The 17,007-nt window shown below is 54.8% G+C and overlaps 1 protein-coding gene across 1 annotated transcript in view; it reads left to right on the top strand.

Moving 5' to 3' along the window:
• Positions 1–7,648, top strand: part of LOC105469824 (immunoglobulin mu DNA binding protein 2) — a 36,771-nt gene extending 29,123 nt beyond the window's left edge. The window contains exons 9-15 of the mRNA XM_071074131.1: positions 183–365; positions 680–798; positions 1,356–1,450; positions 2,266–2,389; positions 3,205–4,053; positions 5,157–5,329; positions 6,515–7,648. Coding sequence (XP_070930232.1) covers positions 183–365; positions 680–798; positions 1,356–1,450; positions 2,266–2,389; positions 3,205–4,053; positions 5,157–5,329; positions 6,515–6,712 — 1,741 coding nt within the window. The 3' untranslated portion in view covers positions 6,713–7,648. The remainder of the gene's footprint in view (positions 1–182; positions 366–679; positions 799–1,355; positions 1,451–2,265; positions 2,390–3,204; positions 4,054–5,156; positions 5,330–6,514) is intronic.
• Positions 7,649–17,007: the final 9,359 nt, after the last annotated feature.

The raw sequence follows: 17,007 nt of genomic DNA, 5'->3' as shown, positions 1-17,007 counted from the left end.
GCGATTGGATGTAGGTGCCTTTGGGCCATGATTCAGCCAACCCCGCCCCTTGGTAACTTCTGGGTTGGAACCCAGGGGAGAGTTGGGTCCTGAGGTTTGGGGCCTGTCCTCCTCACTTGCCGTGGTTCAGACCTGGACTCGGGCTCAGGCCTGCCTTCCCCGTTTCTCCCTCCTGGGCGCAGGGCCGCGCTGGCTGGACTGTCGCTCAGCCTGATGGAGCGCCTGGCCGAGGAGTATGGCGCGAGGGCGGTGCGGACGCTGACGGTGCAGTACCGCATGCACCAGGCCATCATGCGCTGGGCCTCTGACACCATGTACCACGGGCAGCTCACGGCCCACCCTTCTGTGGCGGGGCACCTGCTGAGGTGAGTAGCTCGGCCCCACCCCCCGCCCCATCCTTTTGCCCTGGCTAATCCTCTGCGTCACCTGTTTCTACACAGCAAGCTAAAGTGAAGCTTTCTGCGTGAAAGTCGACTCTGAGGCTAGCTTTTTGGAAGAGAAGGTGGCCTTGCCCTGGAGAGCTGGGTCAGGCCCACTGGCTCCCATCTGATGTCCTGATGTGCTCATTGTCCTCCCCCGCCTAAGCCTTGTCCTTGTGGGAGGGGTCGGTTCTGTTGGGTGGGGCCTCAGTGCTGCGCTGTGGCCCCCCTGATGTGCTCCCTCTCTACCTGTGTGCCAGGGACCTCCCAGGCGTGGCTGCCACAGAAGAGACGGGTGTGCCCCTGCTCCTGGTGGACACCGCCGGCTGCGGGCTGTTTGAGCTGGAGGAAGAGGACGAACAGTCGAAAGGGAACCCTGGTGAGCTTGCTTGCAGACGGCCAGCTTTTTTGTTTAAACATTCCTCGAGCTCTTTAAAAATTAAAGGCATTTTAATTGCCTAATTCCGGGAGGAGCTGAGAGCAGTTGCTGATGGCGGTGGAAGGTTTAGAGCCCCACACTCCAGGAGGCTGAGCAGCTTTGTGTTCTCCAGGGTGAGCAGCCCGCTACTGGGTGAGATGGGCCTGGCAGCATTTCATGGCCTTCTCCTGAATGGTGGCCCAGCTCTGCCTGGCTCGTCTGGCCATGGGAACTGGCATTGCTCAGCTGACACCAGCATCTCCCCAGTTCCACGTTGAACAGGATGCATGGCCATAGGAGTCAGAAGGCCTTCATTGCTGATGTGAAATCAAGTTAGCTGGGCATGGCTGGTCCTGGGGCCCTGGGACACAGATGTTTAGCTCCCAGGAAGCCACCTGAGGCACAGTGGAGAATCAGCTGGCCATGATAGACAGAAACGTGCCCGAAACATGTGTTGGTGATGGATGCCTGCTTGGGGCGACCCTGTGCTGCCTCGACCGTTTTTTCTTTCCCTCCAGGCGAAGTCCGCCTCGTCAGTTTGCACATCCAGGCTCTGATGGACGCTGGTGTTCCAGCCCGTGACGTTGCTGTGGTCTCGCCATACAACCTCCAGGTGCGAGGGGCTCCTTTTGTCCCTCTGCAGAGCAGCTGGGGCTCACACAACCTAGAGGCTGAAAGGAAAAGGGTGATTGGCTGGCTGTGGTGGCTGAAAGGTTCAGGGGTAGGGCCGACCTTATTGTGACTGGATCCAGGACCCACATGATGTCGTCAGGGGCCGTTCTGCGTGTTCGTCTGCCCGCCCCGCCCCACCCTGCCCCGCCCCGCCCTGCCCAGCGCCCCAGCCGCCCCGCCCTGCCCAGCGCCCCAGCCGCCCTGCCCTGCCCAGCGCCCCACCCTGCCCAGCGCCCCAGCCTTCTGCACTGGCTTGTGCTCTGGCCAGACTTGCCGGGTGACCGCAGCAGCCTCGGGCCGACACAGCCGTTCCACAGGCAGCCCTGCAGAACACCCTGTCCTTTCCTGGCGTCTCCCTCAGGGGCCTCAGCCTCGAGCCTTGTCGGTCTGGCTCAGGCCGTGTTCCCATGCGCGTCTCATCCGGCAGGAAAAACGCACCTGCGGGAGTGTGGGGAGGGTGTGTGGAAGTGGCCATCACCCCTTCCTGGTGTGCGGGCATCACACACAGCGCTGTCTGAGGCTGGCGGCTGTCATGAGCCGAAAGAAATGATGAAGCGCCAGGGGCAGGGTGTCGTGTTGGCGTCATGCGTGCCCGTGAGGAGGGCGGACGGGCAGCTTTTCCCCGTGGGGCTCCTGCAGGCTCCCCTCCCCAGGTCCTGGCTGTTGGGCGGCACGAGTCCCTCTGCTGAGCTGAAGGGCAGGGTCTTGCCGAGCTGGCATGGGGGTGAGGAAGCCACAGCCTGGCTGCTGTTTCAGGTGGACCTGCTCAGACAGAGCCTCGCGCACAGGCACCCTGAGCTTGAAATCAAGTCCGTCGATGGCTTCCAAGGCCGAGAGAAGGAGGCCGTGATACTGTCCTTCGTCAGGTCCAACAGGAAAGGTATGGAGCCCTCGCCAGAGTCCTTTGGGGACAGCACAGAAGTGAATTTATTAATTCAGGGGCGTATTAGGTGTCTGCTGGGTGCCACACTGGTTTCTGCCAGTGTACTCACGGTGCAGCTTCTGTCCTCAGTAAGCTCACATCAGGCAAAGCATAGGCAAGAGAGTCTGCGGAGGCTCAGAGGCGTGAGTGTGCTGTCAGGGAGCAGGTGGCTGGGGTGGCAGCTGGGGGCGCTGGGTGGACTGGGAATGACCGGTTCACCCTGCTGAGGAGGTGGAGCCCCTCCAGCCCAGAGCTGGCCTTTAGCCTCTGTGCACAGAGCCGCGGGGCGTAGTGGTCGTGGCTGTGGTTCTGTGCTGCTGTGGTTTGTGGGCTTTCCATTCGGGACGAGAGTTGTTCCCAGAAGCAGGTTTAGTGAATGGGCTTTGTGAGACGTTCTCAGAAGGCAGAAAGCAGATGAGGCCTGCCTAGAAGCCATGGGGGAAAGCGGGGAAGGTGCTGGAAGGTTTCTTGTGCTTTCTCCCGGGTGCCACCTGCAGCCACACCCCAGACAGTCCCTGAGGCTGGGCTTAGATGGAAGGAAAGGAGCGACAGAACCCAGTCGGGTTCCCCAGAGCCCCACTCAGTCAGCTGTGGCAGCCAGATGCCAGGGGAGATGTGGTATCACGGTGCCATGCGTGGCTGGGCAGCTGTGTAGATGGTGGGCCACGTGCAGGGGACCACACTTTTGGTGGTGGTTACTGATAAGAGCATAGGAGCCTGACTCTGTTTCTTAGTCTGAAACCTGCTTTTCACTCCCCTCTGGCCTTTTGTAGGTGAAGTTGGTTTTCTTGCTGAGGACCGGAGGATCAACGTGGCTGTCACCCGCGCCCGGCGCCATGTGGCGGTCATCTGTGACTCCCGTACTGTCAACAACCATGCATTTTTGAAGACCCTGGTGGAGTATTTCACACAGCATGGGGAAGTACGCACAGCTTTTGAGTATCTTGATGATATTGTCCCAGAAAACTATTCCCATGAGAGCTCCCAGGGTCCCAGCCATGCTGCCACAAAGCCCCAGGGCCCTGCTACATCCACCAGGACTGGAAGCCAGCGGCAGGAGGGAGGCCGGGAGTCTGCAGCAGCTGCCAGACAAGGCCGGAAGAAGCCGGCTGGAAAGTCTCTGGCTGCTGAAGCCCCATCTCAGCCCAGCCTCAACAGAGGCAGCCTGGAGGGAGTGGAGAGCCAAGACGGCGTGGACCACTTCCGGGCCATGATCGCAGAGTTCATGGCCAGTGATAAGACGCAGTTGGAGTTTCCGCCTTCCCTCAATTCCCACGACAGGCTGCGGGTGCACCAGATAGCCGAGGAGCTCGGGCTGAGGCACGACAGTTCCGGGGAAGGGAAGGGGAGGTTCATCACCGTGAGCAAGAGGGCCCCGCCGGCCCCGCGACCCCCAGCAGCCCCGGGACCCCCAGCAGGGACCGGTGGCCCAGCCCCTCTCCAGCCAGTGCCCCCCAGCCCTGCGCGGACGGAGCAGCCTCCCAGAGAGCAGTGTGGCCCAGACCAGCCTGATCTGAGACTGCAGAGGGTCAGGAGTGCGCAGGGGCAGCCCGCCAGCAAGGAGCAGCAGGCCTCAGGGCAGCAGAAACTTCCAGACAAGAAAAAGAAAAAAGAAACCAAAGGTAAGTCAACTAACAAGAACATGGGGCAGTGTCCCCTCACTGGGGTGCTGGCCCCACTTGGAACCCGCCTGCCACCATCAACAGAAGGAAGGGCTTCCTCCGGGTGGCACCATGCTTGTGTCATTTTAGCTTTATTTTCAGTCATGCCACTCCCAGCTCCGTCTGGGCTCCCCTAGGTCGGCGATCAGGTCACAGGCACCTTCTTGTCCCGGAGCCTGTGTGGGACTCGGCAAGTAGGCAGCGCTCAGAGCATGTTTACGGCAGCGGGCGGGGCCTGGAAGAGCAGACGTGGACGGCTCCCTGGAGCCCCTTGGGAACGGAGCAGTCACGGGCTCCCATGCCACGGTGGTCCTGGAGGGTGGGAGTCTTGCACAGTGACGGGGTGCACTTTGCCTGGAAGTCGTCCTGGGCAAAATGCTCAGAACCACAGGAGCTGGCTGAGCGTAAAACCATTCTTGCCCATTGGCCGTGCGGAGTCCCTGGGTGGGCACTGCTCCGTTTGCCGCATCCTGCATTGTGCCCACCCCACAGGAACTGGCCAGGCATGCACTGGGAGTTGACCAGGCATACGCTGGCCGACCTTGTAGACCTGGTCGGTCTTGGGGAACTCCTGCTGCCGCCATTTTCCTCAGCACGACCATGCAGGAGTTCCAGCTCGCATTGATTCATTGAATTCCTGAAGCGAAGCTCCACTAGCACATGCATGGCTTTGAAAGGGGCCTCCCAGAGCCTGGGGCTCCAGAGGAATTCACTCCAAACCCTTCCTGAGCAGCTACTGTATACCGCGCTTTGTGCCGGAGGACAGGACTGGTGCCACCCTTGCCCCCAGGCACCCACAGGGTGGCAGAGGGAAGACACGTGAGCTGCTTTTTAATTTTTTTTTGGAATTAATAGAGACGGGGTCTCACTATGTCTCTATGTTGCCCAGGCTGGTTTTGAACTCCTGGCCTCAAGCAGTCCTCCTACCTCGGCCTCCCAAAATGCTGGGGTTACAGGTGTGAGCCACTGTGCGCAGCCGTGAATTGCTTTTGAAACCTTAAACGAGGGGCCAGGTGTGGCATTGTTGTCTTTCCGTTTGCCTGAGTGACATGGGTCTTCTTCAGGACATCCGGCCATAGATCTGCCCACAGAGGAGGACTTTGAGGCCCTGGTTTCTGCTGCCATTAAGGCTGATAACACCTGTGGCTTTGCCAAGTGCACAGCCAGCGTCACAGCCCTGGGCCAGTTCTGCCAGCTCTGCAGCCGCCGCTACTGCCTCAGCCACCACCTGCCCGAGGTATGTCAGCCTCCGCTCCTGGATTCAGACAGTGGGGAGGGGTGGTGGGGTGCGTCTCCAGGAAGCAGACCCTGGGCAGACTTGTTCCAGTTGGAACAATTAGCTCATTAACGAGCTCCAGATACCTTCGGAAACAGAAATCAGACACTGACTCATGGTCTGTTTTGAGCACATCAGGGCATAAGCAAACAAAATGCCTTATTTGCTGAGCTGCAGCCACGTTATTGGGAATTCTCGGCAGAGGGAATTTTGTCCCAGTGTCCCTGGGTTCTGCCAGTGGTCTAATCTGGTCTGTTTGGCATAGGGGAGGTGGGAGGCAAAGCCTCCAGCCTGTGGTCTGAGCTGGCCATGGCCTGGCTGCTGTGTCGTTCATTCTGAGCCTGGGTCGATGAGAACCCCCGGGACCAGGTGTGGGCTCCTGTGGGAAGCTGAGGTCTGAACCAGCCTTGTCTACCCTGGAGGATGCTGGGCCTGGTGGGGGATCTCAGTAAGTGACCAGTATACAGTACCAGGTATTGAGTGCTCCAAAGAAGGAAACCCAGGGCCAAGATGGCAGCAGGGACACCCACCCAGATGTAGCAGTCAGGGTGGGCTTCCTGGAGGAAGTGACACTGGGGCTGAGACCTGTGGTCCAGAAGGTAGGATCTGGGCTGGGGAGAACAGGGCCAATGGCGGGTAGGCAAGCAGGCTATCCACTCTTATAACATGCATAAATGCATAAGGCCTCAGGCACAGTCAGGGAGTTGGGAGTAGCGTGTAAGGCAGGATGGCTGGAGTCGCGGCTGGGCAAGGCCTGGCAAGCTGCCTGGAGGCGTCAGGCCTGATCTGAAGGCAGTGGGGTACCCTGGAGGGTGTCAGCAGGGCTGTGATGTCACTGGTCTTGGCTGCAGTGTGGATTAGGTAGGCGGAGGCTGGGAGGCAGCGGGAAGTGGCTGCAGGGACTGTGTGGTCAGTCAGGGTGGTGCCATTTCCTGTGTGCACACTCGGGAGCTCCCGCCACACCAGGGTACAGACCACCCTGCTGCCCTCCCACCAAGCAGCCTGCAGGGTGAAGGATTGACATGGCAGGAGGAGTGGTCTTCTCTGTTGGGGAGCCTGTGGCCCCCCACCTCTTTGATGGGCAGAGCTGCAGGGTCTGTCTCCTTGTCCCGGTGAGCTCAGCACTGATGCTTGTGTCCTCCCCAGATCCATGGCTGTGGTGAGAGGGCTCGCGCCCATGCCCGGCAGAGAATCAGCCGGGAAGGGATCCTCTATGCCGGCAGCGGGACCAAGGATAGATCCCTGGACCCAGCCAAGAGGGCCCAGCTGCAGAGGAGGCTGGATAAGAAGCTGAGCGAGCTCAGCAACCAGAGGACCAGCCGGAGGAAGGAGAGGGGGACGTGACCGGACACATCCTCGCAGGCCCTGTGGAGCTCTCTCCATGCCAGCCCAGGGCGCCACCAGACCATGCTCTACCTACACCAGGGAGGAGGAGCGGAGGGGCCTGTGGGGGAAGCTTGGGTTTTTGGACCCTGGGATGAGCTTTTCCAATGTCAAAATGTGGAGAAAAGCACCTGGGGGACAGCAGTGCTCGTGCAGGTGGGGCTCAGGAAATGCACGTCCCTTCCCCTCACTCCCCGTCCCTTCCCCTCACTCCCCATCCCTTCCCCTCACTCCCCATCCCTTCCCCTCACTCCCCATCCCTTCCCCTCACTCCCCATCCCTTCCCCTCACTCCCCATCAGAACCCACATCCCAGCATCTGGATCCTGGGGAAGGTTCCAGTCCCTTGGAGAATATCCAGGGCCTCAAACTATTGAAGTCACTCCTCCAGTGTCTGGTACTTGCCAGCTCAGCCCATTAGGATGAGGGTGCTGAGAGGAAACAGGAAATAAGACTCTGCGAATGGCGCTCAGGCGGGGAGCAGGGAGCAGCGTTTGGCTTGCACGTCCCCACGTCCCCGTGCAGCCAGAGGCTGGGGCCACTTTCCTTCCGTCCGCCGTTCCTGGTGATTGCAGCGTCCCCGCCCCCTCACCACAGGGCTCCTGTGAGTCTGGGGGTCACCTGTTTCTGGCCTGTGCACCTCTCTGGCTTATAAGGGCGCCTGGCCTGTGCCAGCCCCTCCTTGCTGCGCCTCGCCATGGAGACCAGGTGAGCCGGCTGTCCCACAGCCTCAGCACCATCAGCACTTACGGATCCAGAGCCTCCCGGCCTTCCCCGGTGCCCTGTACCAACTCTTCTATTTAAGAGAACCTCAGACGATGTACCTTAGCCTCAGGGTTTTGTTTCAGAGGGATATAAATTATTCAAACATTAAATGAAAATGTTGTCCCAGTGTGTCTGCTGCGGGTCTAAGGGGCGCACCCTTTGCCTGTTTTGCTCGGCTGCTGTGCCCTCCCTGCCGCGTCTCTCAAGCCCCGTCTCCCTCTGACCTCCCTGCGGCAGATTCTTCCAGTGCAGGCTCCTCTTTCTGTAAATCCCATTCATGTCCTTTTATGTCCCCGATGGTTCTGAGTGAGGTTGAGCTTCCCCGACCTGCACCTAGGGTGACTGTCCCCCAGAGGCCACTTATGCAGTGCATTCGGCTAGTGTGTCCTCAAGCCAGGCCTGCATGCTTCGACTGCCCTGTTCTTGCTGGTCCTGGGCCACTCTCCCCTCCTACCCGGACTGATGCCCCACCCTGGGCCACTAGGGCCCCTCCTCCTCCCCCCGTCCTGGACGCCTGCCTTGCCTGCTCCCGTCAAGTGGCTTTTGGACTGAATTGTTTGGGAAGGGGACCAGGACTCTACTGCATTTCGTATCAAGTGTGGTAGAGTTCATCTGGTTGCTTCCGGAAGCGTAGAGTGCCGCTCCTGCAGGCAGGCTGAGCACCGCGCACAGGAGGCTGCAGTTCTCACGCTCCTAGAGGACCCGTGGCTGTGGGAGGCGTGCGTGTAATGATGCTTATGGGGGATGAGGGCATCATTGGAAGCATCTCGGTTGACACAGCACACCGGGACAGGTGTTCTTCCTGTGGGGGCGGGGGTGGGGGTGGGGGTGCCTGCTTAAGCTCCCTGACTTCCCAGAATCCAAACAGCTGATCAGACTCCTGCCCCGGGGTTGACACGGATGCCGAAAGATGTTGGCTCTTTCTGTGGGAGACAGCCGACAGCCGCATTCCCTGCCTCCTAGGTTGCCTGTCTGCAGGTAAGAAGGAGGCCAAAGAGAAACAGATCCAAAAATGGGGGTGGAAGAGTGACCTGGTGACAGTGTTAGACCACCTAGATGTAGCCGTGCCTGACCTCCACCCCATTCTTCCTGGTGTCCTGAACTAGTAAATTCTCTTTTTTAGCTGAAGAAATCTGCCTTGGGTTTTTGTCACTTGCTGCCAAAGAATCTTTGCTGACCCAGTCATGCCCACATCTGTATATCTTATCGGGTATACCCTCCCAGCATGGAGGCAGTGCGGAATTAGTGTTGCCCCACTCGTTAGAGAAGGCCTGTACCTTTATCCAGGTGTTCTGTGGACCGTCCCACCAGGAGGAGCTTGAAGTAGAGGAAGGCAGCCAGCGCCAGTGGTGGGTGGGGTGGGTGCGGGGTGGAAGCCTCTGGAATTGGAGGGACCTGAGTCTGAACGCCAGCCAGCACCACCATCCCCTGAGGTGTGGCCTCAGCAAGTTGCCTCCCCTCACTGAGCCTGTTTGTCATCTGTGAGGTGGGACGGAAACAGTTGCTGCCGCGCCAGCTGTGCTGAGAAGTGGAAGGAATGAGGTGTGCAGCATCACGCCTTTGCAGGGCCTGGGTCCGGGTTCGTGGTCTCCCTGGCTATGCCCCCCAGCCCCCCACATAGAGCCTTCTCCCCTCCACCGCTGACCACCACAGCCCTTGGTGATGCATTGTTCAAATGCCAGAACCCAAGGTTGCAAAACAAAAAGTTTCCATTTTTCATCCCAGAGAGACCTTGTTAGGAAAATATTTGTAGCTGGTTGTTTGAAAAGTACCCTACAGTTTGGCCTGGACAGGGTAACCCAAAAAAAGAAAAAAATATCCCGAGCCAAACGTCTCCCTGGCCAGCGGAGTACGGTCTTGCTGACGGTAGCTGCAGGCTGTAGCCCAGCCGGGCCGGAACCACCCAGAGGAGGACTCCCTTCCAAGGGGAACTGCCCACCTCCACCTGTGCAGCTCCCCTGAGGCAGCCCTGCCGTGTGCTCCTTTCTGGGGGTGCCAGGCAGGGCAGTGGGCACAGGCGGGAGCCCCTGCCTGCCTTGGGCTTTGCTCCTGAGTTTACTTGGGATGTGCTGCATGCCTTGGGGCCTCAGTTTCCTCCTCTGTAAAATGGGGAAGTAACGACCTGTCTCAGGGCAGCTGTGAAGATGAAATGATCAAACACACAAGGCCTTGGGCACGGCGCCTGGCGCCTAATAAATGTGCTGCCGTCCTCGTCATCTGGCAAAGCAGCAGTGGAGAGGAACGAGACGCACGTGCCGCCCGTAGAAGGGGTGCAGCAAATGGCCTTTCCTACCAGAGACAGAGGTGAGAGCGCCCAGGCCCCACGAGCCCGCCGGTTGGCTGCTGGTGGAGGTCGCGGGTCCCCCGGTGCAGCTCTGCCTGGCTTCCTTGCACCCAACACAGCTCGCCCCCGCCCTGTGCTGAGTGGGCCAAAGGCGGGCCTTGGGCAGGCCTGCTCTGTTTACCTTGGTTTCTTTGGAGCTGCCCAGAGGGATCCCGGAGTGGGCTGATGGGCACCGCACTGCTTTGGGAGGTTTTAGGCCCACGTTATAACCCTGGCACTTAAAAGGAATTGCGGTCACTGCTGGGAGCATAGCAAAAGCTGCAGCCTTATTTGGTCTGGAAACTTCTTTGCTTGCAGGAAAAGCGGAGTGGGGAAGCAGCCTCTCGTGTGGGTGGGCAGACTGGGGCCAGTTCTTTGTTACCCCGGGATATGAATTACTTCGCTCCCTCACTTCTGGCCTTCTCCACTGAAGCCACAGCTCACGATCTCCCCGGCCCTCAGCTGCCAATGAGCTATTCTGTTGTGCAGCTTTATCCAGGTGTAATTGTCATGCCATAGAATGCACTCGTTGTAAGCATACTATTTAGATTCGATGATGTTAGTAAACATGGGGCTGGGCCACCCAACCCCACCCGTCCCTACTGCTGGGTGCTGGTCTGCAGTTAATCTCTGCTCCTACCCTCAGGCCCAAGCAGTCACCAATCAGCTTTCTGTCCCTATAAATTCACCTTTTCTGGAAACTTCATATAAATATAGACTGTCCCTAACTCCCAGTGGTTTTGACATGATGATTTTTTGACTTTACAATGGTGCAAAGGCTGATACGCATTCAGTAGAAACCGCCATGCTGTGTTCACGCTCAGTATAGTATTCAGTAAATGACGTGAGAAATTCAACACTGTCTTAAATAGGTTCTGTGTTAGATGAGTGTGCTCAGTAAGTGTTCTGAGCATGTGTAGGGTAGGCTAGGCTAAGCTATGAGGCCCAGGAGGTCAGGTGTCTTGAAAGCATTTTCAATTTGCAATATTTTCAGTTCCCCATGGATTTTTGTGGATTCCCGTCATAAGTGGAGGAACATCTGTATCCAGCCCCTTGCATCCGAGTTCTTTTACTTCACCTGATGCTTTTGAGGTTCGCCCGTGTGGTGGCATGTATCAGTGTTTCAGCCCTTTTTATCGTCAAACAATGACCGGCCGTATGGATATACCCATTTAGTGTATCCATTCATCTACTGGATATTCAGAGTGCCTCTGCTTTTTGGCTGTTGTGACCCATGAGGCTGCTATGAATATTCATTGTTCAAGTCCTTCCGTGAAAACATGCATTTTCATTTTTCTTGGGTAGATTCTTAGAAGTGGAATTGCTGGGTCATATGATAATAAGTTAGTTTATTTATTTAAGAAACTACCAAGCTTTTCCAGAGAGGTTATACCATTTTACATTCCTACCAGCTGTGTATGCGGGTTCCAGTGTCTCTGTTCTTGCCGACATTTGGTATTGTCTGATTATGATTACTATTACCGCCATGTTAGTGGGTATATACTATGATCTGACTGTATTTTTAATTTGTATTTTCTTAAAGACTAAGGATGCTGAGCACCTTTCTCATGTGCTTATGGGACATTTCAGTATCTCCTTTGGTAAATTTTTTTTTCTTTTTTCTTTCTCTCTCTCTCTCTTTCTCCTTCCTTCCTTCCTTCCTTCCTTCCTTCCTTCCTTCCTTCCTTCCTTCCTTCCTTCCTTCCTTCCTTCCTTCCTTCCTTCCTTCCTTCCTTCCTTCTCTCTCTCTCTTTCTTTCTCTCTCTCTCTTTTCTTTTCTTTCTTTTCTTCTTTCTTTCTTGCCTGTCTTTGTAGCTCAGGCTGGAGTGCAGTGGTGCAAACAGAGCTCACTACAATCTCGACCTCCCGGGCTCAAGGGATCCTCCAACCTCAGCCTCCCCGAGTAGCTTACAGGCGCATGCCACCACACCTGGCTAATTTTTTTTTTTTTTTTTAATAAAGATGAGGTTTTGCCATGTTGCCCAGGCTGATCTCAAACTCCTGGGCTCAAGCAGTTTGCCCACCTTGGCCTCCCAAAGTGCTGGGATTACAGGTGTGAGCCACCACACCTGGCCTCTTTTATTATTATATATATTTTCGTAGAGACAGAGTCTTGCTTTTTTGCCCAGGTTGGTCTTGAACTCCCGGGCTTAAGCCATCCTTCTGCCTCAGCCTCCCAAAATACTGGGATTATAGGCGTGAGTTACCGTGCCTGGCCCTTTGGTGAAATTTCTATTCAAATCTTTTGCTCATTTTTAAGATAAGTTGAAATGTCCTATTATTGAGATGTAAGATATCTTTAGGCCGGGCATGGTGGCTCATGCCTGTAATCTCAGCACTTTGGGAGGCCAAGGCGGGCAGATCACGAGGTCAAGAGATCGAGACCATCCTGGCCAACATGGTGAAACCCCGTCTCTACTAAAAATACAAAAATTAGCTGGGTGTGGTGGTGCACACCTGTAATCCCAGCTACTCAGGAGGCTGAGGCAGGAGAATCGCTTGAACCTGGGAGGCACAGGTTGTAGTGAGCCCAGATCATGCCACTGCACTCCAGCCTGGGCAACAGAGGGAGACCCTGTCTCAAAAACAAAAACAAAAACAAAATACTTATATAGCCTGGATAGAAGTCTTTAATCAGATGTATGATATGCAAATATTATCTCCCAGTCTTTGGATTCTGTTTTCATTTCCTTAATATTATCTTTGGAAGTGCAAAAGTTTTAATTTTATAAAGTCCAGTTTATCGATTTTTTTTTCTTTTATGGCTGTACTTTTGGTGTCATGTCTAACATCTCTTTACCTAAATTAAGATCACAGAGGTTTTTCCTATGTTTTCTTTTAGACATTGTACAGATTTAGTTCTTATGTTCAGGTCTGTGATCGTCTTGAGTTCATTTTCATGTATGTGTTGGTATAAGGCAAGGGCCAAAGGTTGGTTGGGTTAGCTGGTTTGTTATTGCATGCGGATCTCCAGTTGTCCCAGCAATTGTTGAAAGACTCCTGTTTCTTCATGGAATTGCCTTGGCATCTTGTTAAATATTGTTTGAGCATAAATGGAGGGGTTCATTTCTGGGTTCTCAATTCTGTGCCATGCCAATGCCACAGGCTCCTCCCGTCCCCACCACGAGGGCGGCCTTCTGGTCATGGTGACATTGCAAGTTTACGCTTAGAGGCATGTGCCCCCCAACCCGTCTCTGACTCAGCGAAAATGGAAAGAGTTTTGGAAACATATAGCCACACTCAAGATAAACACCGCCGTATTCCAGACCACAGAGGGAAACAGGGCCGGCCGGGTGCGGTGGGAGGCTGAGACGGGCGGATCACCTGAGGTCAGGAATTTGAGACCAGCCTGGCCAACATGGTGAAACCCCATCTCTACTAAAAATATAAAATTAGCCTGGCGTGGTGGCGTATGCCTGTAATCCAGCTTATTTGGGAGGCTGAGGCAGGAGAATTGCTTGAACCCACGAGGCGGAGGAGGTTGCAGTGAGCCCAGATCACACTACTGCATTCCAACGTGGGTGACAGAGCGAGACTCTGTCTCAAAAAAAAAAAAAAAAAAGAAAGAAAAAGAAACAGGGCTGGCCGAGGAGGGGACGCTGTGGACCTGCTAGGGTCCTCGTCTGTCGGGAGCAGGGGCAGCCTGGAGCCTTTTTCCTGTGGGCAAAAGGAACACAAATGGCAAGGTGGGATCTGAGCCAGGCTCACACTATGAAACTAGATGGTAAGGAAGGACTTTCTGATTCATCAGAGGAAAAAAAAAAAAAAGACTGTTCCAGTTACTATGGCTGCATAACACATCTACCCAAAACAGCCATTTATCATATTCGTGGGTTCTGTGGCTCAAGAATTTGGACAGAGCACAGTGAACATGGAGATTCGAGAGGCCGGTGCTTGCCTCAAGGTGGGACTGACCCTGAGGTGAAATTTGCACCGGGGGCTGTGGTGGGTTCAGGCCGACCTTGTTGAGACCCCATGTTTGCTTAGCTCCCCAGCACCCACCCTGAGAGTCGCCCAGTGAGTCTCATGCCCCTGGCTCAGGCTGTCTTCTGGGCACCGGACTTGAGTGTCAGTCCCCAGCCTCTCAGCCCTCGGTGCCAGTCATGTGCTGATTATCTCCAGCTTTGATCCCTCCCCACACTCCACATACCACTTACATTCCCCCTGGGATGTTTAGTAGGCGGGCGAGTGCAGCACCTCCAGAATCCAACGCCTGGTCTGCCCCTGGGGAGTGGACTGAACACTCACTTCCCTCCCCAAAGGTAAGTCCATATCCTAATCCCCGAACCTGCCAATGTGACCTTATCTAGGAAAAGAGTCATCGCAGATGTAATTAAGTAAAGGTTCTTGAGATCATCCTGGGTTACCTGGATGGGCCCTAAAGCCAATGACAGAAGTCCTTCTAAGAGACACGTGAGAAGATCAGGAGGCTGCCTGCAAACACAGGCAGAGGCTGGCATGGTGCAGTCACAAGCCAAGGAATGCAGAGCCCCCAGAAGCCGGAAGTCGCAGAACAGAGCCGTACCTCGAGATTTTATCTTGAAGAGAGAGAATCAGTTTCTGGGTTTGTTGTCATTGTTGCTGTTTTTTGAGACAGAGTTTCACACTTGTTGCCCAGGCTGGAGTGCAGTGGCGTAATCTTGGCTCACTGCAACCTCCGTCTCCCGGATTCAAGCGATTCTCCTGCCTCAGCCTTCCAAGTAGCTGGAATTACACCTGGAATGACAGATGCCCACCACCACGCCCAGCTAATTTTTTAATATTTTTAGTAGAGAGGGTTTTCGCCATGTTGGCCAGGCTAGTTTCGAACTCCTGACCTCAGATGATCCACCACCCTCGGCCTCCCAAACTATTAGGATTACAGGCGTGAGCCACCATTGTTGTTGCTTTTGAGTCAGCATCTCAGTGTGTGGCCCAGGCTGGGGTGCAGTGGTGCGATTATAGCTCGCTGCAGCTTCAGCCTCCTCGGTTCGAGTGATCCTCCTGCCTCAGCCTTCCAAAGGGCTGGGATTACAGGTGTGCGCCACAGCATCTGGCCTTCTTACATCTTTTCTCCTGTATTCTATCTCTCCATCTCTTACTTTTTTAAACAATGAGATGTTCCTCAGCCTTATTTTCCAACCTTATTTTTGTTTAGGTTTTAAAAATTCACACCATTTTCCTTTCAGCATCCAAGAGCCCTTCCCTCGTGTCCACTTTTGCAGCGCTCTCCCTGCATGGCTGTGTCTCCTTTTCTCTTTGCGGGTGTGGTTTTGTAGAGTGTGATGCTTTCTTTTTCCTGCAGTGGTTTGATTCCGAATGGCTTCCGTCTGCCTTTCGCACTGCTTTCTGCAGATTCTGCTAGGTGTCCCCTCCTATCAGCCAGGGACTGAATCTCCCCGACTCTGCGGAGGACCCGCTGACCGTGGGCTTCGCTGAGGTGTCAGCTGCCGGCCGATGAGCCAGGGGCAGAAGTCTTCCCCCCGCAAGTGCCAGGTTGCAATCCCAGTCTCTGTTCATACACCCACTTAATCGCCCTCCACGCAGTACGGGGTTCCCCTGCCCAGCTATGCCTTGGGACTCTCGAGCAGGCTCATTCTGTTTTACCCCCTGCAGAGCCTGGTCGGGTATTTGGTCTTTTCTCACAGTAGAGGAGGAGGCTTCTCTGAGTAGCAGATGGGATTAGAAGATCTGATTGCTGCTGCTTTTATAAAAATTGTAAAATATTATATAACATGAAATTTAACATTTTAACCATTGTGTAACCAAGCATACAACTCAGTGGCATCCCTTACCTTCCCAGCATTGTGCAACCATCACCACCATCTGTCTCCAGAACTTTCTCATCTTCCCACATGGAAACTCCGTCCCCATCAAATACCAACTCCCCAGCCCGGCCCCCAGCCGCTGGAATCTCTATTCATTTTCTGTCTCCATGACTGATCGCTTCTTTTAAAGATTTTCATTCACCCACCTTATTTTAGTTCCTCCCCCCCCACCCCCCACACTTCTTGGCCTCCCAGGGCACCCGGTTCCTGAGCCTTTAGGTGATTCCGTGGCATCAGTTTATTTAGTGGCCTTGTGTAGATGTGTGTGTTCAATCCGCCAACATTACATGGACGTTTCTCTGTATCGGGGGTCCCAGGGGTACAGGTCCATGACCTGTTAGGAATTGGGCCGTACAGCAGGAGGTGAGCGGTGGGTGAACGAGTGAAGAAGCTTCACGGCCACTCCCCATTGCTCGCATCACCGCCTGAGCTCCGCCTCCTGTCAGATCAGCGGCGGCCTTAGAGTCTCGTAGGAGCGCGAGCCCTATTGTGAACTGCGCATGCGCGGGATCCAGGCTGCGCGCTCCTTTATGAGTCTCACTGCAACGTCCACCTCCCAGGTTCAAAGCGATTCTCCTGTCTCTAATGCCTGATGATCTGTCACTGTCTCCCATCACCCTAAGATGGGATCGTCTAGTTGCAGGAAAACAAGCTCAGGGCTCCCACTGATTCTACATTATGGTGAACTGTAGAGTTATTTTATTATATTTTACAATGTCAATAATATAAAGTGTGCAATAAATGTCACACGCTTGGGTCATCCTGAAATCACTTCCCCTGCCGCCCCGCGGCCTGGTCCGTGCAGAAATTGTCTTCCATGAAAACGGTCCCTGGTGCCAAAAAGGGCTGGGGACTGTTGCTCTGTAATATTTAAGTTATCTTTTGCAGAGACTTTGTTTTTTGAGACAGGGTCTGGCTCTGTTGGCCAGGCTGGAGTGCAGTGGCACAATCACGGTTCATTGTAGCCTCAACCTCCCAGGCTCCAGGGATCCTCCCACCTCAGCTTCCTGAGTAGCTGGGACTACAGACACACGCCACCATGCCCAGCTAATTTTTAAAAAAAATTTTTTAGTAGAGATAGGGTCTTGCTATATTGCCCAGGCTGGTCTGCTGGGCTAAGTGATTCTCTTGCCTCAGCCTCCCAAAGTGTTGGGGTTACAGGCGTGAGTCACCATGCCTGGCCCTTTGCAGATACTTTGTAAGCAACCAGGAGAATCATTTTATAATCACATTATACTACATAATCATTTAATGTTAGTGCTTAATGACAAAAGTTGGATATGAAACTACATAATCAGCATGCTCACACTTACGCCAGACACACACATATGCATAGAAAAGATGGAGCCGGGTGTGGTGGCG

This window comes from Macaca nemestrina, chromosome 12 (assembly GCF_043159975.1).
Source record: "Macaca nemestrina isolate mMacNem1 chromosome 12, mMacNem.hap1, whole genome shotgun sequence".
NCBI lineage: Eukaryota > Metazoa > Chordata > Mammalia > Primates > Cercopithecidae > Macaca > Macaca nemestrina.
Note: the sequence above shows the minus strand (reverse complement) of the source record. Positions and strands in the feature narration are given on the sequence as shown.